The 20242-nt window shown below is 45.5% G+C and overlaps 2 protein-coding genes across 10 annotated transcripts in view; both read right to left on the bottom strand.

Moving 5' to 3' along the window:
- Nucleotides 1-243: 243 nt before the first annotated feature.
- On the bottom strand, nt 244-11205 carry LOC143774288 (uncharacterized). Of its 2 annotated transcripts, none has more exons than XR_013215509.1 (2): nt 11125-11205; nt 244-1944 (listed from the first exon to the last, which is right to left on the bottom strand). XR_013215509.1 is itself a non-coding variant. In XM_077261724.1 (2 exons), exons 1-2 carry the CDS (start codon nt 10374-10376, stop codon nt 1649-1651), a joined length of 465 nt encoding a protein of 154 aa, XP_077117839.1. In that variant the 5' UTR covers nt 10377-10491; the 3' UTR covers nt 244-1648. The 2 variants fall into 2 exon arrangements, 1 of the variants encoding a protein (XP_077117839.1); XM_077261724.1 differs by lacking the exon at nt 11125-11205 and adding an exon at nt 10208-10491.
- Nucleotides 11206-11584: 379 nt separating this feature from the next.
- Nucleotides 11585-20242, bottom strand: part of PSEN1 (presenilin 1) — an 89969-nt gene continuing 81311 nt past the window's right edge. For all 8 annotated transcript variants that reach the window (XM_077261785.1, XM_077261742.1, XM_077261777.1 and 5 more), the window contains 2 exons: nt 14793-14911; nt 11585-12909 (listed from right to left, as the gene is read on the bottom strand). In XM_077261785.1, coding sequence (XP_077117900.1) covers nt 12754-12909; nt 14793-14911 — 275 coding nt within the window. In that variant the 3' untranslated portion in view covers nt 11585-12753. The remainder of the gene's footprint in view (nt 12910-14792; nt 14912-20242) is intronic.

Below are 20242 nucleotides of genomic sequence, written 5' to 3' on the forward strand. Positions count from 1 at the left end.
TATATTGTATAATATGTATACCTCCAATATTTATGTATAGCATAGTTATCAAGGGCTCCAGGGAGTGACGCTGAGAGTTTAAAAAAAAAAAAAAAAGTTACACTTAATTGTTTTTCAAAAAGCATAATAAAGGTGGTAAGTGCTGGATAGAAAATCATGATAATACTGGTGATTATATAACATTATAAAACACATGCTTATCCCATACTTTTATAAATTAAATCAATAAAAATGTGACAAATGTCCAGAAAAGATTGTTTATTTAGGCATATTATTTTATGCATTTTTATATCTGCAGCATGTTTAGATTTTTTTTTATTCTGTAAGTGAATGGAATTGATTAAAAACCAATTTATTTACATAACATACCGTATGTATAAAAAAAAAAAAAAAATCACCCAAATTGTACGTTCTGTGAAAAATCTGACAAAATATTCTGTTATCTACATATTGTTAACAGGCTGAATTTTATTTCAACTAGATCTCCAAAAATTTATTTTTTGTGAACAGCTCTAAGGATTGACAGTTTTTCATCAATTGGCATATAAATCAGAAACTATGCTGAACAACGTAGCTCAGTGAGGAAATCATTGTCAGAGGAAGATTCTGAATTCAAAGGAATGACACTTCTTTCATACTTGGATTCAACTCAGTTTAGTTAATATTAAGCATTAAAGAGCATTATAAAACAAAAAACAATAGGTTTCTTTTCCATACTGTAACTTTGCAATGTTAATGCTAAATCTGCAAAAATTTATATTGTGCAATTTCCGTAGCTTTCCACCCCCCCCCCCCCAAGTACTTTGATTTTTCTTTCCGATTTCCAATCTGTCTCCTTGCCCCCCCCTCCACTTCTGCAGCTTTACAAATGTAATTTCAAAAGCAAAACAGAGATACATACAAAATTGTTATCATGTTTTTTTTCTCACCACAGTCATTCACATTTAAAGATAAATGATCGATGTATGCACATTAGAATGCTAAATAAAAAAATAACTAAAAAAATACTATTATAAATAAGTAGTAGGTAAGGGATAATAAAGAGAGATAATAAAAACATTCTAAAGAAATAGGGACAGTTACGAAAAAGGGGCTGCCACTAATAATCATAAAGCCATTTTATTTTAAACGGAAAAAGATTTGTATTATTCTAAAATTTGAGAGACATAAAAAAATGGAAAAAGTAGTTAATGTTTAATTTAGAGAATACCAGTGGCTTTAAGATGATAGTCAATAAAGCTTAATATATAGTAGTACGCATTCAAACATCTGAGAAGCCAAGCTTGTTACAGAAGATATTTAACACCTAGAACAGTGAAGTTCTGGGTTGTCCAGTCATTGTGCCAGTCTTAGGTACCATCACAGGTATTATCAAGCCAGTCTCTGATGGAAAAAACTTGTAAAAATGATCACAAATTGACAGATCTCTAAACATGCCCATTATTTAACTTTATGACAGAAGGAATTTATAAAACCTTGTGTCCAGACAGAAGTATTTCACAGTAAAGGAGGGTTAGCTACTGGCAAAATTGGACCTGCATTTTGATTTATATCTTCAGGTAATTCCAAATATCCTTCCTTTTTGCCAAGGACAACAACTTAGTCATTAACACTGGGGCAATTTCCACCTTTTAGGCAAGTTAGTTCTTTATAGCTGTCTGCTTAGTTTCTGAGCTTGCCTCTCCTTGGCTTCAAAAGCAAACTTGGTGTCTTGAAGTTGACCAATAGCTTCCCTGGCTTCCTGCATGTCTTGAGTAATTTGAGCATATTTTTCAGCCAAGTCCTTGTTCTCTCTTCGAATGTCTTGTACCAGTTGGTTGACTTCTTCCGTTTGCTTTGTACAGTGGACCTTAAGCTGTTCAACCTCGGACAACATGGCTTCCATGGTCTTCACTAGTGAATCCAACTTCTCCTTCGACATGGTGCGGTGACTGTGCCAAACAGCTAGATCCAAGGAAACGGCAAGCAGTGATGTATGTGTGACTAGCAAGTTGTGTCTGTTAAAACCATCATTTATACAGTCTGCGTTCTCTGAGCTTTACATCATCACTAAGCCGATTTTCCTAAATAATCTCCGTCCCCCACTCACAGGGGAATAATCCTTTAGGATTTGAGCCTTATGCTGACTGCTACACATGTATTTCAATATGGAGACGCAGAAGACATTACATTTGTAACCTCTACACTGTGACAATTATTTCTTTAAGATTCATAACATACCCAAATGCTACATTTTAAGTTCGAAAGAAGGCTGGAGGTATCACTCATGCACTGCTGATGACTGCTAATAGATACAATTGACAACACTTATTAAACAGGTTTAAAAGTCAACGCGTTTTGAGGTCACGCAGACCTCATCAGGACAAACCTAGACTAGGACTAGGTTTATCCTGATGAAAAGGTCCTACGTGTCCTCGAAACGCATTGACTTTTAAACCTGTTTAATAAATGTCATCAATTTTATCTATGAGCTGTCATCAGCAGCGCATGAGTGATACCTCCAGCCTTCTTTCGGTACCTTGGTCTACTATCTGTATCTGTGCAGCAGCTGTTATACACTCACCGGCCACTTTATTAGGTACACCATGCTAGTAACGGGTTGGACCCCCTTTTGCCTTCAGAACTGCCTCAATTCTTCGTGGCATAGATTCAACAAGGTGCTGGAAGCATTCCTCAGAGATTTTGGTCCATATTGACATGATGGCATCACACAGTTGCCGCAGATTTGTCGGCTGCACATCCCAAAGATGCTCCATACAAGGCAGGATGGATCCATGCTTTCATGTTGTTTACGCCAAATTCTGGCCCTACCATCCGAATGTCGCAGCAGAAATCGAGACTCATCAGACCAAGCAACGTTTTTCCAATCTTCTACTGTCCAATTTCGATGAGCTTGTACAAATTGTAGCCTCAGTTTCCTGTTCTTAGCTGAAAGGAGTGGTACCCGGTGTGGTCTTCTGCTGCTGTAGCCCATCTGTCTCAAAGTTCGACGCACTGTGCGTTCAGAGATGCTCTTAGGCCTACCTTGGTTGTAACGGGTGGCGATTTGAGTCACTGTTGCCTTTCTATCAGCTCGAACCAGTCTGCCCATTCTCCTCTGACCTCTGGCATCAACAAGGCATTTCCGCCCACAGAACTGCCGCTCACTGGATTTTTTTTCTTTTTCGGACCATTCTCTGTAAACCCTAGAGATGGTTGTGCGTGAAAATCCCAGTAGATCAGCAGTTTCTGAAATACTCAGACCAGCCCTTCTGGCACCAACAACCATGCCACGTTCAAAGGCACTCAAATCACCTTTCTTCCCCATACTAATGCTCGGTTTGAACTGCAGGAGATTGTCTTGACCATGTCTACATGCCTAAATGCACTGAGTTGCCACAATGTGATTGGCTGATTAGAAATTAAGTGTTAACAAGAAGTTGGACAGGTGTACCTAATAAAGTGGCCGGTGAGTGTATATGTCCATTGTGTGTTGCTTTCAGCAACCTAATAAGGCGAGTGCATTCCCCTTATTTGACATCCTATTGTACACAGATAAGACCCTATTGCACTTTATTTCTTCCCAGTTTTCCTCTGACATTTTAAGTTCATCATTTCTGATTTCATAAACCTTATAAGTAAATACCACAATATCAAAACTGGGTAAAACATTTACATTTGAGAAATAGGGATTTTTGTGTACTCACTGTAAAATCCTTTTCTCTGAGCCAATCATTGGGGGACACAGACCATGGGTGTATGCTGCTGCCATCAGGAGGCTGACACAAAGTATTACAAAGAAAGTTAGCTCCTGCCCTGCAGTAAACACCCTTATGCTGGCAGAGAACCAGTTCAGTGCAAAAGCAGTAGGAGATCAATAATAACATATAAGAATATAACATGTCACATTACAGAACAAGCATAGAGCCATTAACAGGGTGGGTGCTGTGTCCCCCAATGATTGGCTCAGAGAAAAGGATTTTACGGTGAGTACACAGAAATCCCTATTTCTCCTTCGCCTCATTGGGGGACACAGACCATGGGACGTTCCAAAGCAGTGCCTGGGTGGGGACAACATAACAGATCAGGCCTGCGTAACCGCTTCTTAAGAATGTGCTACCGGGGCCTGCAGAGTCCACCTGCCCAGACTCACATCTACGGAAGTCGGGGTATGAATATTGTAGTGCTTCAAGAATGTGTGCGGACTGGATGAAACCGCAACCTTGTCGGCCTGCTCTGCCGACACCTGGTGCCTAATGGCCCAAGAAGCTACTATAGACGAAGTGGGGAGTGATCCCCGCAGGGATAAACTGACCTCTGACGCGGAAGGACCCCTGGATGATGTAACAAATCCACCAGGGTAACATGGCCGATGAAGTAGTTAAACCCTTCCTGTAACCATCAGGAAGCCTTCCTGTAACCATCAGGAAGCCTTCCTGTAACCGTCAGGAAGCCCAAATAAAAAGTGTCCAACCTTCAGAAGGACGCCGTCCTCGATACGTACCTTCTCAGAGCACTCACCTAGTCCAGAGCATGGGGAACCCGTTCTGTTTTGCGGAACGAGACGAGGTAAGAACTATGTCAGCGTAACAGAGGGAGTACGATACGACATTGGTAACAAGGGACCAGGACGGCCTGAGGACAACCTTGCCTTGATTGCAATGAAGAAGAGAGTCTGAAAGGACAGAGCGGCTAGCTCCGAAGACTCGTCTGAATGACGTGACAGCAGAGAAAAAGGCGACCTTCCATGTCAGTAACGTCTGTCCGGCTCAAAAGGAGTCTACTGTAAGACCCCCCAGGACCATTAAGGTCCCAAAGATCTAACGGTAGGCAATAGGGAAGAACCGCATGTGAAAACTCCCTGCAAGAAAGTCCCTACTTGCAGTTTTGTTATAATAAGCCCGAAAAGGCTAAAATCTAGACTTACAGTGAGCTGAGCGTCAGGCCTGAATCTAGATTGTTTTGAAGGAAAACTAAAAAAGGGGGAAGGCGTCCGTGATCTCTGCCCCAAGTAAAATGCGTACTGAGGCGGGCTTACAAGCACTAGTCGCTGACAACTTGTTGTGAGAGTCCCACCTGGGTCAGAACCGGTTCCTGGAGAGCAGATCTGGACGATCCGACAACCGCCAGAGAAAATCTGTGACGAATTGCACTAGCTCCGCAAACAAAACCTGACGTGGTCAGTGCAGATCGCCCAGGATCACTGGGACCCTTTCAGCTTCCTAAAGACTCTCGGAAGTAGTTGAAGAGGGGTGACGGAACTGGTGCCACGGAAGAACCAGAGCATGCATTGCAATGGCTTTTGGATCTCGAGAGCGAACTATGAACTTGAGTACATTGGCATTCAGTCTGGACGCCATCCAATCTACATCTGGAGTATTCCAGTGAAGGCAGATCTGTTGGAAGACTTCCAGATGAAGTTCCCACTCACTTGACGCGAGACCCTGACAGCTGAAGAAGTCTGCAGCCCAGAGTTCTACTCCTGGGATGTGTACTGCCGAGATCACCAAGTGATCTCAGCTTATCAGAGAATGTGAGGTACCTCGTCCATGGCCACGGGTACCTCCTAGATGATAGACGTATAGCATAGCCATGGTGTTATCCGATTGAATTTGGATGGGGTGACCCGCCAGAAGGCAGTGGACCTGCTGTAGGACTAGCCGTACTGCTCAGATGCCCAGAACAATGATTGGGAGACTGGATTCCCGAGATGACCGGTGGCCTTGTTTAGTGTGGTGACACTCCCCAGCCCAGAAGACTGGCATTGGTAGTCACTAATAACCATTGAACCGGGAGAAAGGATCTCCCCTGGATGAGGAAGGAGCTCAGAGACTACCCTCTGAAAGTCTGTCTAACCTGCAGAAAACAAGCCGAGCAAAAGGGATCTGCTTCCATTGCCGCCACCATTTTTCCTCAGAACCCTCATAGCAAATTGAATGAAATGAGAGGACGAGTGACCAAGTGCGTGAGCTCCCTGTTGAAGGGCCAAGGCCTTGTCTCAAGGGAGAATTACCAACCCTCTGGAGGTATCCAGTATCATCCTCAAAAAGGATATCTGCTGGGCTGGAAATGAGGAAAACTTGTCTAAGTTTATCTGCCAGCCCAGGTGAGAAAGGGTATAAAACAGAGTCAGGGAGTCTGGGAGCGGTAGCAAGGCCGAAGGGCATCCAAGAGGCGTGAACCACATAGTCTCCCGCTCAAGAGATTTGATTGGACAGCTGTACTGTCTTCGGTAAAAGGTTACTGTTGTGAATCAAAGTAGTTAAGGTCTCCGACCAGGAGACCATTGCTCTAGCAACCCATGCGGCGGCTAAGGAAGGGTAGAGCACTGAACCCGAGGCCGCAAGACGGAACGAGCCAGATTAGCCATGACAGTCCGTGGTATTTTGAATTGATAACCCATCAGGCAGGGGATACTGGTAGGTATACCACAGGAGATTCTACCCGGTTAAGCTGCCAGGTGGCAGAATGAGCAACCGCATCCAGCAGGTCAGGAAAAAGCCGTCTCTCGTTATCGCTGCTGTCTTTTGACGGTGCAGAGTGAAAATGATGAACCCTCGATCCACCATCCTCTTAACAGGGAAGTGGAGAGGGATCGTCCTCCTTCTTGCATCATCCGCTAAATAATGGTGATGCAGAGGGGGCTGCTTGGACGACAAAAGGGGTGCCTCTGTACATCCACAGAGTTCAGGTCCCCGGGTGGACAGGGCTGGTTGTCTGGCATTAGGCCTGGCTGCAGAGGAGGATACATGGAGGCGACACTCCATGTGCTCCTCTGTTGATGGTGTGGGGAGATCGATGCCCTTTAAAAGGACCAGTCGCCCCTAAAAATCAGACCAGGCATGGCATCCCACGTCATAGAGGGGTATACATGGAGGGGACACCCCACGTGTTTGCATATTGGCTGAAAAAGGATACCGCGCTTGAAGAGGCTTCTGTTCAGTGAATCCCTTATCCGGACGCTCCCTGTCCAGGTGAATGGCAAATGCTCTACGAAGGAGTTTAGTCTCCTTTTGAGGGACACTGCATGATCTAGAGCAGAACTGGAGTCCTCGTCAATCTACAGAGATTGGTTGATGGTCTAAATAGGCGAATCCATCCTTTTCTGAAGCTCTGGTGAGTCCAGATCCAAAGCAACATCTGATCTATATTCAGAGTCTTGTTCTCAGCAAATCATTGGTGAGGGAGATCAGGAACAGAAGCTCCCGTTTTCTAGAAGCCTGTACATTTCTAGAATACTTGCGGCCCCGGCTAGCCGACGGCTCCCATGTAGGAGAGGGTCCATTTATATCGGTCCTGCGAGCACTCGAGCCATAAAGAGGGTTCACGGAGGGATTCAATCTCTTGGTCAGAGAAGCCATGGATTGCGGCAGTGACGAAGCCCACTCAGGGGAACTAGGTACTCTGGGATAAGCTGGGATCGGCGGCGGCAGAGGGCTCCGGAGCTCATTTGGGGTGACCAGCTTTGGACTGGTCATGTGCCTTTAAAACTAGGGAATACTGTGCATGTGCCTTTAAGACCAGGGAATGCTGGCCATGTGCCTTGAAGACCAGGGAATACTGGTCATGTAGTTTAGGGAATATTGGTCATAAACTTTATGCTGCCCGAGGTAGTGTGGGGTGGGGGAGAGAGCGGCATCTCCTTACCCGGATCCTGGGTCCCCCGAGTTCACATTGGATTAGCGCTGTCTTCAACGCTGAATACAGCCAGGACCTATGCAGCAGCCGCTTCCAGATGCCAGCTCGAGTGCGGAAGCGGCAGGGGAATGAAGATAGCCACCGAGAATATGCTGCCAGTGCTCTCGTCCTGAACAAGTGCCTCAATAGAGGGGCGGAGCCATGGAAGCACAGCATAGCGCGGGCTGCGGCCTACACAAACCCGAAGGCTAAATTTTTGGCGCTGGCCGGCACCAAGCAGGAAAAAGAAGGCGACCTCCCGCTGCAAAAAAAGCGCGGATCTGCCGGTTGCGCAGAGCCCTCCTTACGCTCCAGTCCCGGCACTTACCCAAGAAGATTCCGGAAGGCAGAGTACGCAGCTCTATTCAGCAGATCTGAAAAGTAGACAAGATCCAATGCTGTCGCTGCTGTTTGGACGGTGCAGGGATAAAAAGAAAACCCTCAATCCATTATCCCTTTCATAGGGAGGTGGAGAGGGACCGTCTGCCTCCTTGTTCCACCCGCTTTAACAGTGGTGGTGCAGTGGGGTCTGCTCGGACGCCACGAGGTGGGCCTCTATACATCCAAAGGGTTAATCACGTAGGATGGGACAGGGCTGAATGTCCGGCAATAGGCCTGGCTGCGGAAGAGGACACGTGGAGGCGACACTCCATGTGCTCGTCCGTGGAAGGTACAGGGAGATTGGTGCCCTTGAAGGGACCTGTCGCCCCTAAGAATCAGCTCAGGCGTTGCATCCCACGTCTTAGGAGAGGATACAGAGAGGCGACATGCTCCGTGCTCACCTGTTGATGGTTCGGGGAGATCGGAACCTTGAAAGGATCCGTTGCCCCATTCGTCCGTGGAAAAAATAAAAATAAAATAGGTAAAAAGTCAAAATCGAAAAGTAAAATAAGAGTTTTGGGTCTAAATAGCAGACCTGTCCGTTTGCCTCATACGGACACTAAGCAAGAACTGGTTCTCTGGGAGCCAGCAGGAGGGTGTATACTGCAGGGGAGGAGCTAATTTTCTTTGTATCACTTAGTGTCAGCCTCCTAGTGGCAGCAGCATACACCCACGGTCTGTGTCCCCCAATGAGGCGAAGGAGAAAATCTATTTTCTTCCAGCATGGACTATCATGAATGCATCCTGAAAATTAACTCTTGGCATCTCTATAGTATTCATATCAGTCCGCCAAGCACTCCCGTACCCAATGCAGAATCACAGGCTCTCTCCAAATCTTATCAGATCTTACAGAGTCAGGGTATGTGCACACGTCAGGATTTCTTGCAGAAATTTCCTGAAGACAACCAGAAATTTTCTGCAAGAAATCCGCATTTTTTTTTTGCGTTTTTTCCCGTTTTTTTTTTTTAGCATTTTGCAAGTGAAATTAGCTTGCAGAATGCTAAAGTTTTCCAAGCGACCTGTAGCATCGCCTGGAAAACTGACTGACTTGTCAAACATAGTGTTTGACAAGTGTGACCAACTTTTTACTATAGATGCTGCCTATGCAGCATCAATAGTAAAAGATAGAATGTTTAAAAATAATTAAAAAAATGGTTATACTCACCTGCAGACAGCCGATCTCCTCAGCGGCATCCGTTCCTATAGATGGTGTGTGTGTGCAGGACCTTCGATGACGTCGCGGTCACGTGACCGCGACGTCATCGCGGTCATGTGACCGCGACATCATCGCAGGTCCTTCACACACACCAGCTATAGGAACCGAAGCGGCAGCATGCACCGCTGAGAGGCGGGAAGACTCAAGGGGCCATCGAAGGGGAGTATATGACTATTTTTTATTTTAATTCTTTTTTTACCAATTATATGGTGCCCAGTCCGTGGAGGAGAGTCTCCTCTCCTCCACCCTGGGTACCAACCGCACATGACCTGCTTACTTCCCGCATGGTGGGCATAGCCACATGCGGAAAGTAAGCAGATCAATGCATTCCTAGGTGTGCGGAATCCCTGCAATTCCGCAAATTTAATGAACATGTTGCTTTTTTTTCCGCGATGCGATTTTTTCGCGGAAAAAGATGCAACATTTGCACAAGAAACGCGGAATACACTGTAAATAATAGGAGGCATATGTAAGCGTTTTTTTCGCGTTTTTATAGCGAAAAAACGCAAAAAAACGTGAAAAATACTGAACGTGTGCACATGGCCTTAAATAGGTAAGATCTGTCCAGCTCTTACAGCGCAACCACCAACCTCGCTATTTTTTTATGGTCAGACATCCAGCCCCTTTTCTTAAATTCTGTCCCAGTTTGTGCCATTACTACCTCTTGGTGTATCCCATACACATGCATTATTCCCACATGTATGTCTCTCATACAACAGTTTAATTATACACCACGATTGTTCACTGCTTGGGATATGTTCAGACATGCTGGTTTGCATATTGTAAACTGGATAATTACTAAGTGACCCGCAGTAGAAATCCAAAGACAACAATAATAATAAGCACTGTTTTATTTTTTCAGAATTATATACAATTACTAAATTGTGCATGTACACAAACCGCACTCTGCTAACTACCCCTCCCCCCAATCTGTGCCCTCTCCCCTTAACTTACCTTTTTCAGCTAGTTGTTTCTTCTGATTAAGTGGCAAGGTACTCCATGAATCCTCCAACATTATAGAAAGGTGGTTTAATTCAGATGTTTTACAAATGTCCATGTGACGAAAAGAAAGTAGGAGTCTAACATTAGGCCTATTTGTATCAAGAACATACAGTATGATCATAGCACAGGGCTTATAAAGAAAGCCACACGGCAGGGGGCACAAGTCATGTGCGATTCCCACTGTCTTAGAGACAAAGCACAAGTTTGTGCCCTAGACAGATTGACTCAAACCTGGCTACTAAGCATAATGATGAGTAAACGTGCTGGGATAAGGTGTTATCAGAACATGCTCAGGTGCAGAGTGTCTTCGGTGCGCTTGAAAAATATGTTTGAGTCCACGCGGCTGCCTGTCTGGTGGCTGTCAGACAGCCGCAAGATATGGAGCCGCGGGGACTCAAACATATTATTCGAGCGCGCCGAAGACACTCAGCACCTGAGCATGTTCTGATAACACCTTATCCCAGCACGTTTGCTCATCACTACTAAGGAGTTGTCTCGGCATAGGTCATCAATGGCAGGTTGGTGAGGGTTCCACATCTGTTGCTCCCACCCATCAACTGTTATTTGCTCTGGCGGAGGCCAAATATAAACACGTGGAATAGAGTTGCGCTGACCTGCTCCATTCAATGTGTTTACATCTGGCCACCGCCAGAGCAAACAGCTGATTGATGGAGGTGCCATGGGTTGGACCCCCACCAACCTGCTATTCATGGCCTATGCCCAGACAACCCCTTTAAAGTGTAACGATCATTTTACTTTTTCTGTTGTACTCCTTAACACTACCTGACGATTGCTATGGATTAGGGTTACTAGTAGAGATGAGATAATATCGTCGTCTCCCACCTTATTCGGCAAGCAATAGCGCTTACCAAAGAAGCTGCAACGGGAACCCGGATACCTTTAGCGCTCCGGATAATCAAGTGTCCGGCGCCATAGCTGCATGTGTCGCGGCTGTTTCACTATCACAACACACAGGCTCTCCATGCATGTGTTGTAACTGTCACACAGCTGTGCACATGCGGCGCAAAACACCCAGGAGCGATCCAGGTATCCCGGGTTCCCGCTGCAGCTCCTTTGGTAAGCTCTACAGCTTGCCGAATAAGGAGGGAGCTGAACATATTCACTCATCTCTACTCACTAGGTCCCAGGATCCGGGCCTCCAATGATCTGCACGTCATGCAAGGAGGAGGGAAAAGAAAACATGTAATAAAAAATTAAATGATAGGTACGTCTTAAATTAATTAGGAATATAGGAGCTAGCAGAATACTATATGTGCAGTGGATATTTTTCTCAGATTTTTTGACTTCAGACAAGTATCATCTCATGGAAACAGACCAAAAATCTTTTATTAACTTTTTCCCTTTAAAAAACAAAAAAAACAAAACACATTTAAATGGCAGCCATTCATATTCTCCAGTGTGACACTCCTTAAAGCAGGCAAATTAAGGAAAAGCATGGAGAACAAAACAGTAGTTCATAATAGTCTGGAGAGTAAAGAACTGATATTATCACTGCCCTGAGCCTGCAAAACAAACTGTTCCCACAGAAAGGATGACCTGGGATTTGGTTCATTTACAACCCTAACTTTTCCAGATGCCGATATTTCTGGTTTACAAAAACCTCTGTTATGGATTTCAGTAATGATTCCAATAAATGGTGTAAAAAAAAAAAAAAAGCATTATAGCAAAGAAAAAAAAAGTGCATTTATTCCCCCCCCCCATCTCGCATTTTTGTAGTGCGACATCTACCCTGTAAAGTAAGAAAAAGAAAAAAAATCAACATCTCTTTCTACAAGTGCCATAACACCAGAACGGACAGTATGAGACAGCACTTTGTCCCAGTAATTACGTTTGCATTGACATTTCAAGAAAAAAATATATAAATGGTTGAGGCAGAAGTTAACGGTAAAGTATTTGCATTTTCCAATAGTGTTTAATTACAGGAAGATCATATTTGTTCTAGAGGGTATTGCTTTTAATGAAAAGTACTTGCTCTCCCCGCTTAGTAGGAATTTCAGCCACAAATGCCACTTTCTCCATCTGACTTTTTGCATTTTTTGATGGGAATTACGTAAAAATCCTCAATGGTATTTGCACCATTTTACCATCCTTTGGTCTCATCTCTTGTCTTGCTGCTGAAGGAGTTTTTCACTTTTTGGATACAGTACAAGGGAAAAGATTTCTTACATAACCTTAAAAAACGACCCCTTGATTTTTTTTTTTTTTGCTGGTAAAAGGATTGCAAACATTCTGAAAACTTTTAACCATCAAAGATCTGGATATGAAAACGGTCCAAAAATAATCAGAAACAATACACAGGTTTGCTGCCTTTTCAGTACTAAGGGAGCAATTACTTAAACCCTTTGACCTGGAGAGGAAATATAAAGGAAAAAAAAAAAAAAAAAATTCGGGAAAAGCAAAATGCTTTACTTGTATGCATCCATAAACAGTCACATTGACGGAATCAAAAGTACAAAAAAAAAAGTTGTCCAAAAAAGTTAAACATAAAACTGATGGAATGCCAACTGATCCATAAAAGGCCGCACTAAGTTGTCTGTAGCAAAGTAGAATACAAGTCCGAATGTGATGGAGATGGGAAGTGCAGGCAATGCCTTCTTGAAGATTGCAAGAAGCAGGAGGGTAAGGCACAGGCCCTGTGAAAACAGCAACATCATCCAAGGTTATTCGCCACTGTAGTTGTCCCAAATAATAATTGAAAAGGGATTCAAGAGGGAACTAGAAAAAAATATTACAGAATGAATGTAACCACGAATGAACAGAAGTATTAGCCATACTAATACCATCATCATCAATTAGTACCCCTTAAAAAGGATCTGAAACGTTAAGACTATGTGCACACGTCCGGAATTGCCACGGAAATTTCCGTGGCAATTCCGGAACTCCCTGCCACGGGAAATACGTATACGAAATTGGCATGCGTATTCCCGCTAAACACTAGCGCTTTGCAAGTGTAATTAGATTGCAGAATGCTAGCGTTTTCCAAGCGATCTGTAGCATCGCTTGGAAAACTGATTGACAGGTTGGTCACACTTGTCAAACACTGTTTGACAAGTGTGACCAACTTTTTACTATTGATGCTGCCTATGCAGCATCAATAGTAAAAAGATATAATGTTAAAAATAATTTAAAAAAAATTAAAAAAATGGTTATTCTCACCTTCCGACGGCCCCCGATCTCCTCAGCGGTGCACGCTGCGGCTTCCGTTCCAGAGATGCTTTGCTTTTTTTTTAACCGGGATATGGTGCCCAGTCCGTGGAGGAGAGTCTCCTCTCCTCCACCCTGGGTACCAACTGCACATGATCCGCTTACTTCCCGCATGGTGGGCATAGCCCCATGCGGAGAGTAAGTGGATCAATGCATTCCTATGTGTGCAGAATCCCCGCGTTTCCGCAAAATTAATGAACATGCTGCGTTTTTTTCCGGAATGCGTTTCCACTCTGGGAAAAAAACACATCATGTGCACTAAAAATGCGGAATGCATTCTAATAATAGGATGCTTAATGTAAGCGTTTCTTTAGCGGTTTTATCGCGTTTTTATAACGGAAAAGCACTGAAAAAACGCGTGTGCACACAGCCTAAGACCCAACAAACTATAATTCAAAGGGTATTGTATAAGAATACATGACAGATTGCATAAGTAAAAAAAAAAAAAGAAAAAAAAAAAGCAAACCTCCCAATAAAATAGATTCCTTCTTGAGTTGGTTATAAAGATCACATTACCCATCGAAAAGTGAGGCCTGAGACTTTTTTTTGCGCCACACCACAGAATAATGGTGGTAGTTTCTTCCTTGCTTTCATACATGTTTGGCCAAGACGAAGGAGAGCACTTCACTTCACAGAGGAATAGCTGCAGCCCATCAGTAATGACTGATTGGATGCAGCGTTCACCTGACTGACTTTTTTATAGTACGCAGCAGACTATAGCTGTTAAGAAGGGGGATGTCCATTAGTGGACAACTCCTTTAAAATCATTGATCAAGTAACAAGGACCAAACTACGGTTGGTCCTTGTCCCTCTTCTCGATGGATTTAACAGCAGCAGGATTAACCCCTGTTTGAAGAGGATGGTCCACTACTTTTTAATTGACGTCCAATCCTTAGGATTGATGACCTATGTCTGGTCGGCCGGGATGCGACACCTCCACAAAGCCGATCAGCAGTTATCTGTGTCGGCGGCCGGAAGTACTCACTTGCAGAGCTGCTCCATACTCCGATAGTGGATGCTGCAGGGTACAACTACACATCAGCTTCCTATTGATCTGAATAGGATGTGCAGTACCCTGCCATGACCACTACAAGACGACGGCCAGGTCCGCAAATGAGTACTTCCAGTCGCCGACACCGATAACAGCTGATCAGCGGAGGTGACGGGTGTCAGACCCTGGCCAATCATATCATTTCTTAAGGACAGGTCATCAACCAAAAAGTAATGTGAAACCTCTTTAAATAAGAATCTGTAAGGGTGGAAGCGTTTGATTACAAAAAGAACCGAATCGGGACTTGTATGTATCACTTACAATCAGTATGGCAACAAAACAAGCCAGGGTCGTATTCCAGTCACCACTGGCCGTGGCTGAAGCTTTTCCCACAAGGACACTGTAGAAGATGAAGTCTCCAAGTCCAAGTTTCACACCCCCTAGAAAAAGTGAAAAAAAAAAAGTACAGATACAATAAGAAACAATAACAACGATAATAGATCTGATTGTAGAGAAGATTGGTGAAGAGGATGATTAATGATTATTTACTTCCTAGGAGAAGAATTTACTTCAACAAGTGTTTTCTTAAGACGCTGCCAAATACACCTGCACATTCGTATGGACTAGTACAAATTGTAGGGACTGTCAGCCTTACACAAATGTCCCCGTGTGAGCCAGGAGGGGTAGAGCAAACAGCTAAATGTGCTTGAAGGCCACGAGTCAAGGTTAAAGTAAATTAAATAGGAATTCACAGAGAGGCGTCGGGGTGTACGGGCATTGCTTTTATAAGGACGAAGAGCAGGGCCGGCTCCAGGTTTTTGAGGGCCCCGGGCAAAAGAGTCTCAGTGGGCCCCCCCTTTAACACATACCACAATTCATGATGCACAGATATACTCAATAGACGGAACTTGTCATGTCCCCAAACGCTAATAGTAGGCAGATATGGGGTGAATCCACAGGTTAGGCTATGTCCCCACGATCAGGATATAGCAATGTTTTGGACACAGTATTTTCGCTGCATCCAAAATGCTGTGTTCTAATCATGCAGGTAAATCCGCATGTGCTCAGTGAACCATGCGGATTTACTGCATGAAATGAATGGCTATGGGTGAGACTATGCAGACTAGCGTCTCCGCTGCAGATAATCAACATGCTGTGGCTTGTAAACCCGTGCCACGGGTGAGTTTACGCAGCGGTAAATAGAAGCACAGTTGGCATGGGATTTCTATAAATCTCATCCACTATGCTTGTAATGTAGAACACAGTGCTTTGAGCGATGGCTTTAAAAAAAAAAAAAGCTACTGTTTTCTTATTCGTTGTAAAGATTTTTTTTTAAAGTCCATCAAATGTCAGTAAGACGCTCCCGCCTCAAAGAAAAAAGTCCAGCAAGAATAAAGTGTTGAAAAAGAGCTCAGGTAAAGTCCAGAAACTACTAATATAAAGGAGGTTTTAGGTTTGCACAACGCAAGAGAAAAGTAATGATTTCTGAAGAGTTTTTTTCTTGAAAAACAGATTGTTTTTCCTCTTGTAGGACATGTTCACACAGAGGGTTTTTGGCAGTGTTTTACTACTGGTGTTTTTTAAGATTTTCTACTGCAAAAACTGAGAAAAAACACCTCAGTATGAGCCGACCTTAAGGTACCTTCACACGAAACGACATCGCTAGCGATCCGTGACGTTGCAGCGTCCTCGCTAGCGATATCGTTTCGTTTGACACGCAGCAGCGATCAGGATCCTGCTGTGATGTCGCTGGTCGCTGAATAAAGTCCAGAACTTTATTTGGTCGTCCGATCGCTGTGTATCGTTGTGTTTGAAAGCAAAAGCAACGATACCAGCGATGTTTTACACTGGTAACCAGGGTAAACATCGGGTTACCAAGCGCAGGGCCGCGCTTAGTAACCCGATGTTTACCCTGGTTACCATCGTAAAAGTAAAAAAAAAACAAACAGTACATGCTCACCTGCGCGTCCCCCAGCCTCTGCTTCCTGACACTTACTGAGCGCCGGCCCTAAAGTGAAAGTGAAAGCACAGCGGTGACGTCACGGCTGTGCTGTTAGGGCCGGAGCTCAGTCAGTGTCAGGAAGCAGACGCTGGGGGACGCGAAGGTGAGCATGTACTGTTTGTTTTTTTTACTTTTACGCTAGTAACCAGGGTAAACATCGGGTTACTAAGCGCGGCCCTGCGCTTAGCAACCCGATGTTTACCCTGGTTACCCGGGGACCTCGGCATCGTTGGTCGCTGGAGAGCGGTCTGTGTGACAGCTCTTCAGCGATCAAACAGCGACGCTGAAGCGATCGGCATCGTTGTCGCTATCGCTGCAGCGTCGCTTCGTGTGAAGGTACCTTTAGAGTTAGTCTCCACAGAGCAGATTTCCATATGAACTACCCACAAATCGCCCCCATAATCTTCAGTGGGTAATCTGCACTGCTGGTCATTCCAGTGTTTTTTTTTTTTAACCTGTGACATGTCACCTAGTGAACAATCTTCCTGGACACTGCAGTGGTTGGCTGTACACAATGGGATGGGATGGGATATTCCACACGCAGACCCCACAGCGAGCACCACAGGGTCAGCCACAGATTTTTTTGCTTCAGAATGATTCTAGTGCACTTACACCTCAGAGAGAACATGGCCTTAGGTAAACTAAGATGTGTCATATCTCCCATAAATCCTGTAAGACTGGGCCCGAATGTCACATCCTGAGATGTCTCATGTTGTGCCAGTGCTGCCCTTCATAAACTGTTCTAAGTACATGGGTACAAATGTCAGGAAATTCTAGAAATAACTCTTCTCAGGGCAATGGGAGCAGCACCCTGAGGACTGACCCTGCCAGCAGATTCCCCCTGCTGTACCCAGGAAAGGTGGGCAGCACAGGGGCAGGGGGGCTATGTGCTGTAGCAGGGCAGAATGAGTGGAGCCCCTGTGCCCTCAGGGCCCGGACTGTGGCATCAGCAGTGGGCAAAAGGGCTCTCAGGCAGGCCTCCTGCACTCACAGGGGAATAAGTGCCCCCTGCAGCCAACTATTCAGGAGTAAGGTGGAAAGTTGCGCCCCCCCATACCTGCTGATATAGCCATCCCCATCACAGGTTTGGAAGATGCGCCTCATGATCCTCTCCTCCTCTTGGTGCTGGAGGTGTTGCTGCTACCTTTGCAGCTGCTGCTCCCGGTGACTTCCACAGCCGCCGCCATAGTGCACGGCTGGGTATCCACAGACTGGCCACTGTTGGATGAGGAACATCCCGGAGCTAGCTGCGGACACAGCCACCAGTTCCCTGCCCAGCTCTCCTCTCTCCCCGGGGCTGTTCCTGTTCCTTTCCCGCTCCCCTGCCACACCATGCGCTGAGTGCGCTCCCCCCGCTGAGGGGAATAGTGAGGAGGGAGAAGTTAATGGCGGGTCCATAAGGTCAGGATGTGACCTGAAGAGACAGGGCCCGATGCAGGTCCCCTCTGTTCATCGGGCCCCATACGCCAGTCAGGGCAGTAATGCCCTGACGGCGGCCCTGCTGAACAGTGTGTGTGCGCAGCAGTATCCCAGCGCGAGTGGGCCCCCCCGTCTCGCCAGGGCCCCGGCACTTGCCCGGGTGCTGACGCCGGCCCTGACGAAGAGTCCTGCTGTTACGACCTGTCACTTATTACTCCACTTTTGAAGGGTATTAACTATAACAAAAGGGGAGGGTAATGAAAAAACAATATCCAGCACTCCGAAAGCTCCCAAAACCTCAGATGAAAAACAACAGGACTTTTTCTCGATCTGTATTAGGGAGAACAGGCAGATGTATAGAAGCCAAAAGATTCACTGATTATTTTGTTTAACTTGCACAAGCAAGGTAAGGTTGAAAAAGGGGATCATACAGTATATCACTAAAGTTACCTTCACACTAAGCGACTTTGCAGCGAGAACGACGACGATCCGTGACGTTGCAGCGTCCTGGATAGCGATCTCGTTGTGTTTGACACGCAGCAGCGATCTGGATCCCGCTGTGAAATCGCTGGTCGGAGCTAGAAGTCCAGAACTTTATTTCGTTGCTGATCACCCGCTGTCCATCGTTGGATCGGCATGTGTGACGCCGATCCAACGATGTGTTCACTTGTAACCAGGGTAAACATCGGGTTACTAAGCGCAGGGCCGCGCTTAGTAACCCGACATTTACCCTGGTTACCATTGTAAAAGTAAAAAAAACCCACTACATACTCACCTTCTGATGTCTGTCACGTCCCCCAGCGTCCACAGGGTTACGCGCTGCCGAGAGCTTCCTGCACTGACTGTGTCAAAGCAGAGCACAGCGGTGACGTCACCGCTGTGCTCTGCTTTACGGCAGGCGCTGACACATTCAGTGCAGGGAAGCTCTCGGCAGCAGTGGGTACATTAGCAGCGCTCCTGCCGAAAGCAGTTTTAACCCTGTGGACGCCGGGGGACGTGACAGACATCAGAATGTGAGTATGTAGTGTTTTTTTTTTTAACTTTTACAATGGTAACCAGAGTAAATATCGGGTTACTAAGCGTGGCCCTGCACTTAGTAACCCGATGTTTACCCTGGTTACCCGGGTGCTGCAGGGGGACTTCGGCATCAGTTTCAACGATGCCAAAGTCGTTCCCCTGATCGTTGGTCGCTGGAGAGAGCTGTCTGTGTGACAGCTCCCCAGCGACCTAAACAGCGACGCTGCAGCGATCGGCTCGTTGTCTATATCGCTGCAGCGTCGCTGAGTGTGACGGTACTTTAAAGAGAGTACACCCCTCACATTTTAGTAAATATTTTATTATATCTTTTCATGAGACAATACTGGAGATATGACACTTTGATACAATGTAAAGTAGTTAGTGTACAGTAGTTGCATATCAGCGTAAGTTTGGTGCCCCCTAAATAACTCACACTGCCATTAATGTCTAAACGTTGGCAACAAAAGTGAGTATACCCCTAAGTGAAAATGGCAATATTGTTGTCAATTTGCCATTTTCCCTTCCCAGTGTCATGTGACTCAGTGTTACAAGGTCTCAGGTGTGACCAAGACCATACAGCAGTGTAAAGGGTTATTCCCATCTTCGATATCCTATCCCAATAATACTAATAAGGCCAAGGTCACACTTGCGAGTGTGATGCGAGAAACCCGTGCGAGTCTTTCGCATCAATACCCGGCACTGCCGCTGGCACTCGGGATCGGAGTGTGCAGCTGCATGTATTTCTATGCAGCCGTCCACTCCGGTCCCGAGTGCCGGCGATAGTGACGGGTATTGATGCGAGAGACCCGGCCTAATAATTATATTAGCAAATATCTTCAATTAGAAACGTAGCACAATTTTTCTGGCTCACTATGTCTCTTTCCTCATGTGCAGGCATTGCAAGACCTTAAAGGGCCACTGTCACCCCCTCCAGCCATTATAAACTAAAAGAGCCACCTTGTGCAGCAGTAATGCTGCAGTCTAACAAGGTGGCTCTTTTAGTTTTTGATTCCGTTATTCACTCAATAAAGCGTTTTAAAATTTGCCCTAACTACCTGTCTGTAGACCTGGAGGCAGTCCGAAGCCTCCTCTGTGAAGCTCCCAACTGCCGTCACTCTTCTCTTCTGGGGATGTGGTCGCCGCCCCCTTCGCGCTGTTTCTTCTTAAATCCAGGGCCTGCGCTGTGCGTGCCTGCCTGGGACAGGCGCAGTCTTCATTGTCCGTCATAGGTCAGATGCAGGGTGCCTGACTGCGCCTGTGCGGGCAGTGTGGCCACCCTGTTGCTGAATCCCCGCCCCGCACTGTGTTATTCATTATGCACAGTGCGGGGCTG

The sequence above is a fragment of the Ranitomeya variabilis genome, chromosome 1, assembly GCF_051348905.1.
Source record: "Ranitomeya variabilis isolate aRanVar5 chromosome 1, aRanVar5.hap1, whole genome shotgun sequence".
Taxonomy (NCBI): Eukaryota; Metazoa; Chordata; class Amphibia; order Anura; family Dendrobatidae; genus Ranitomeya; species Ranitomeya variabilis.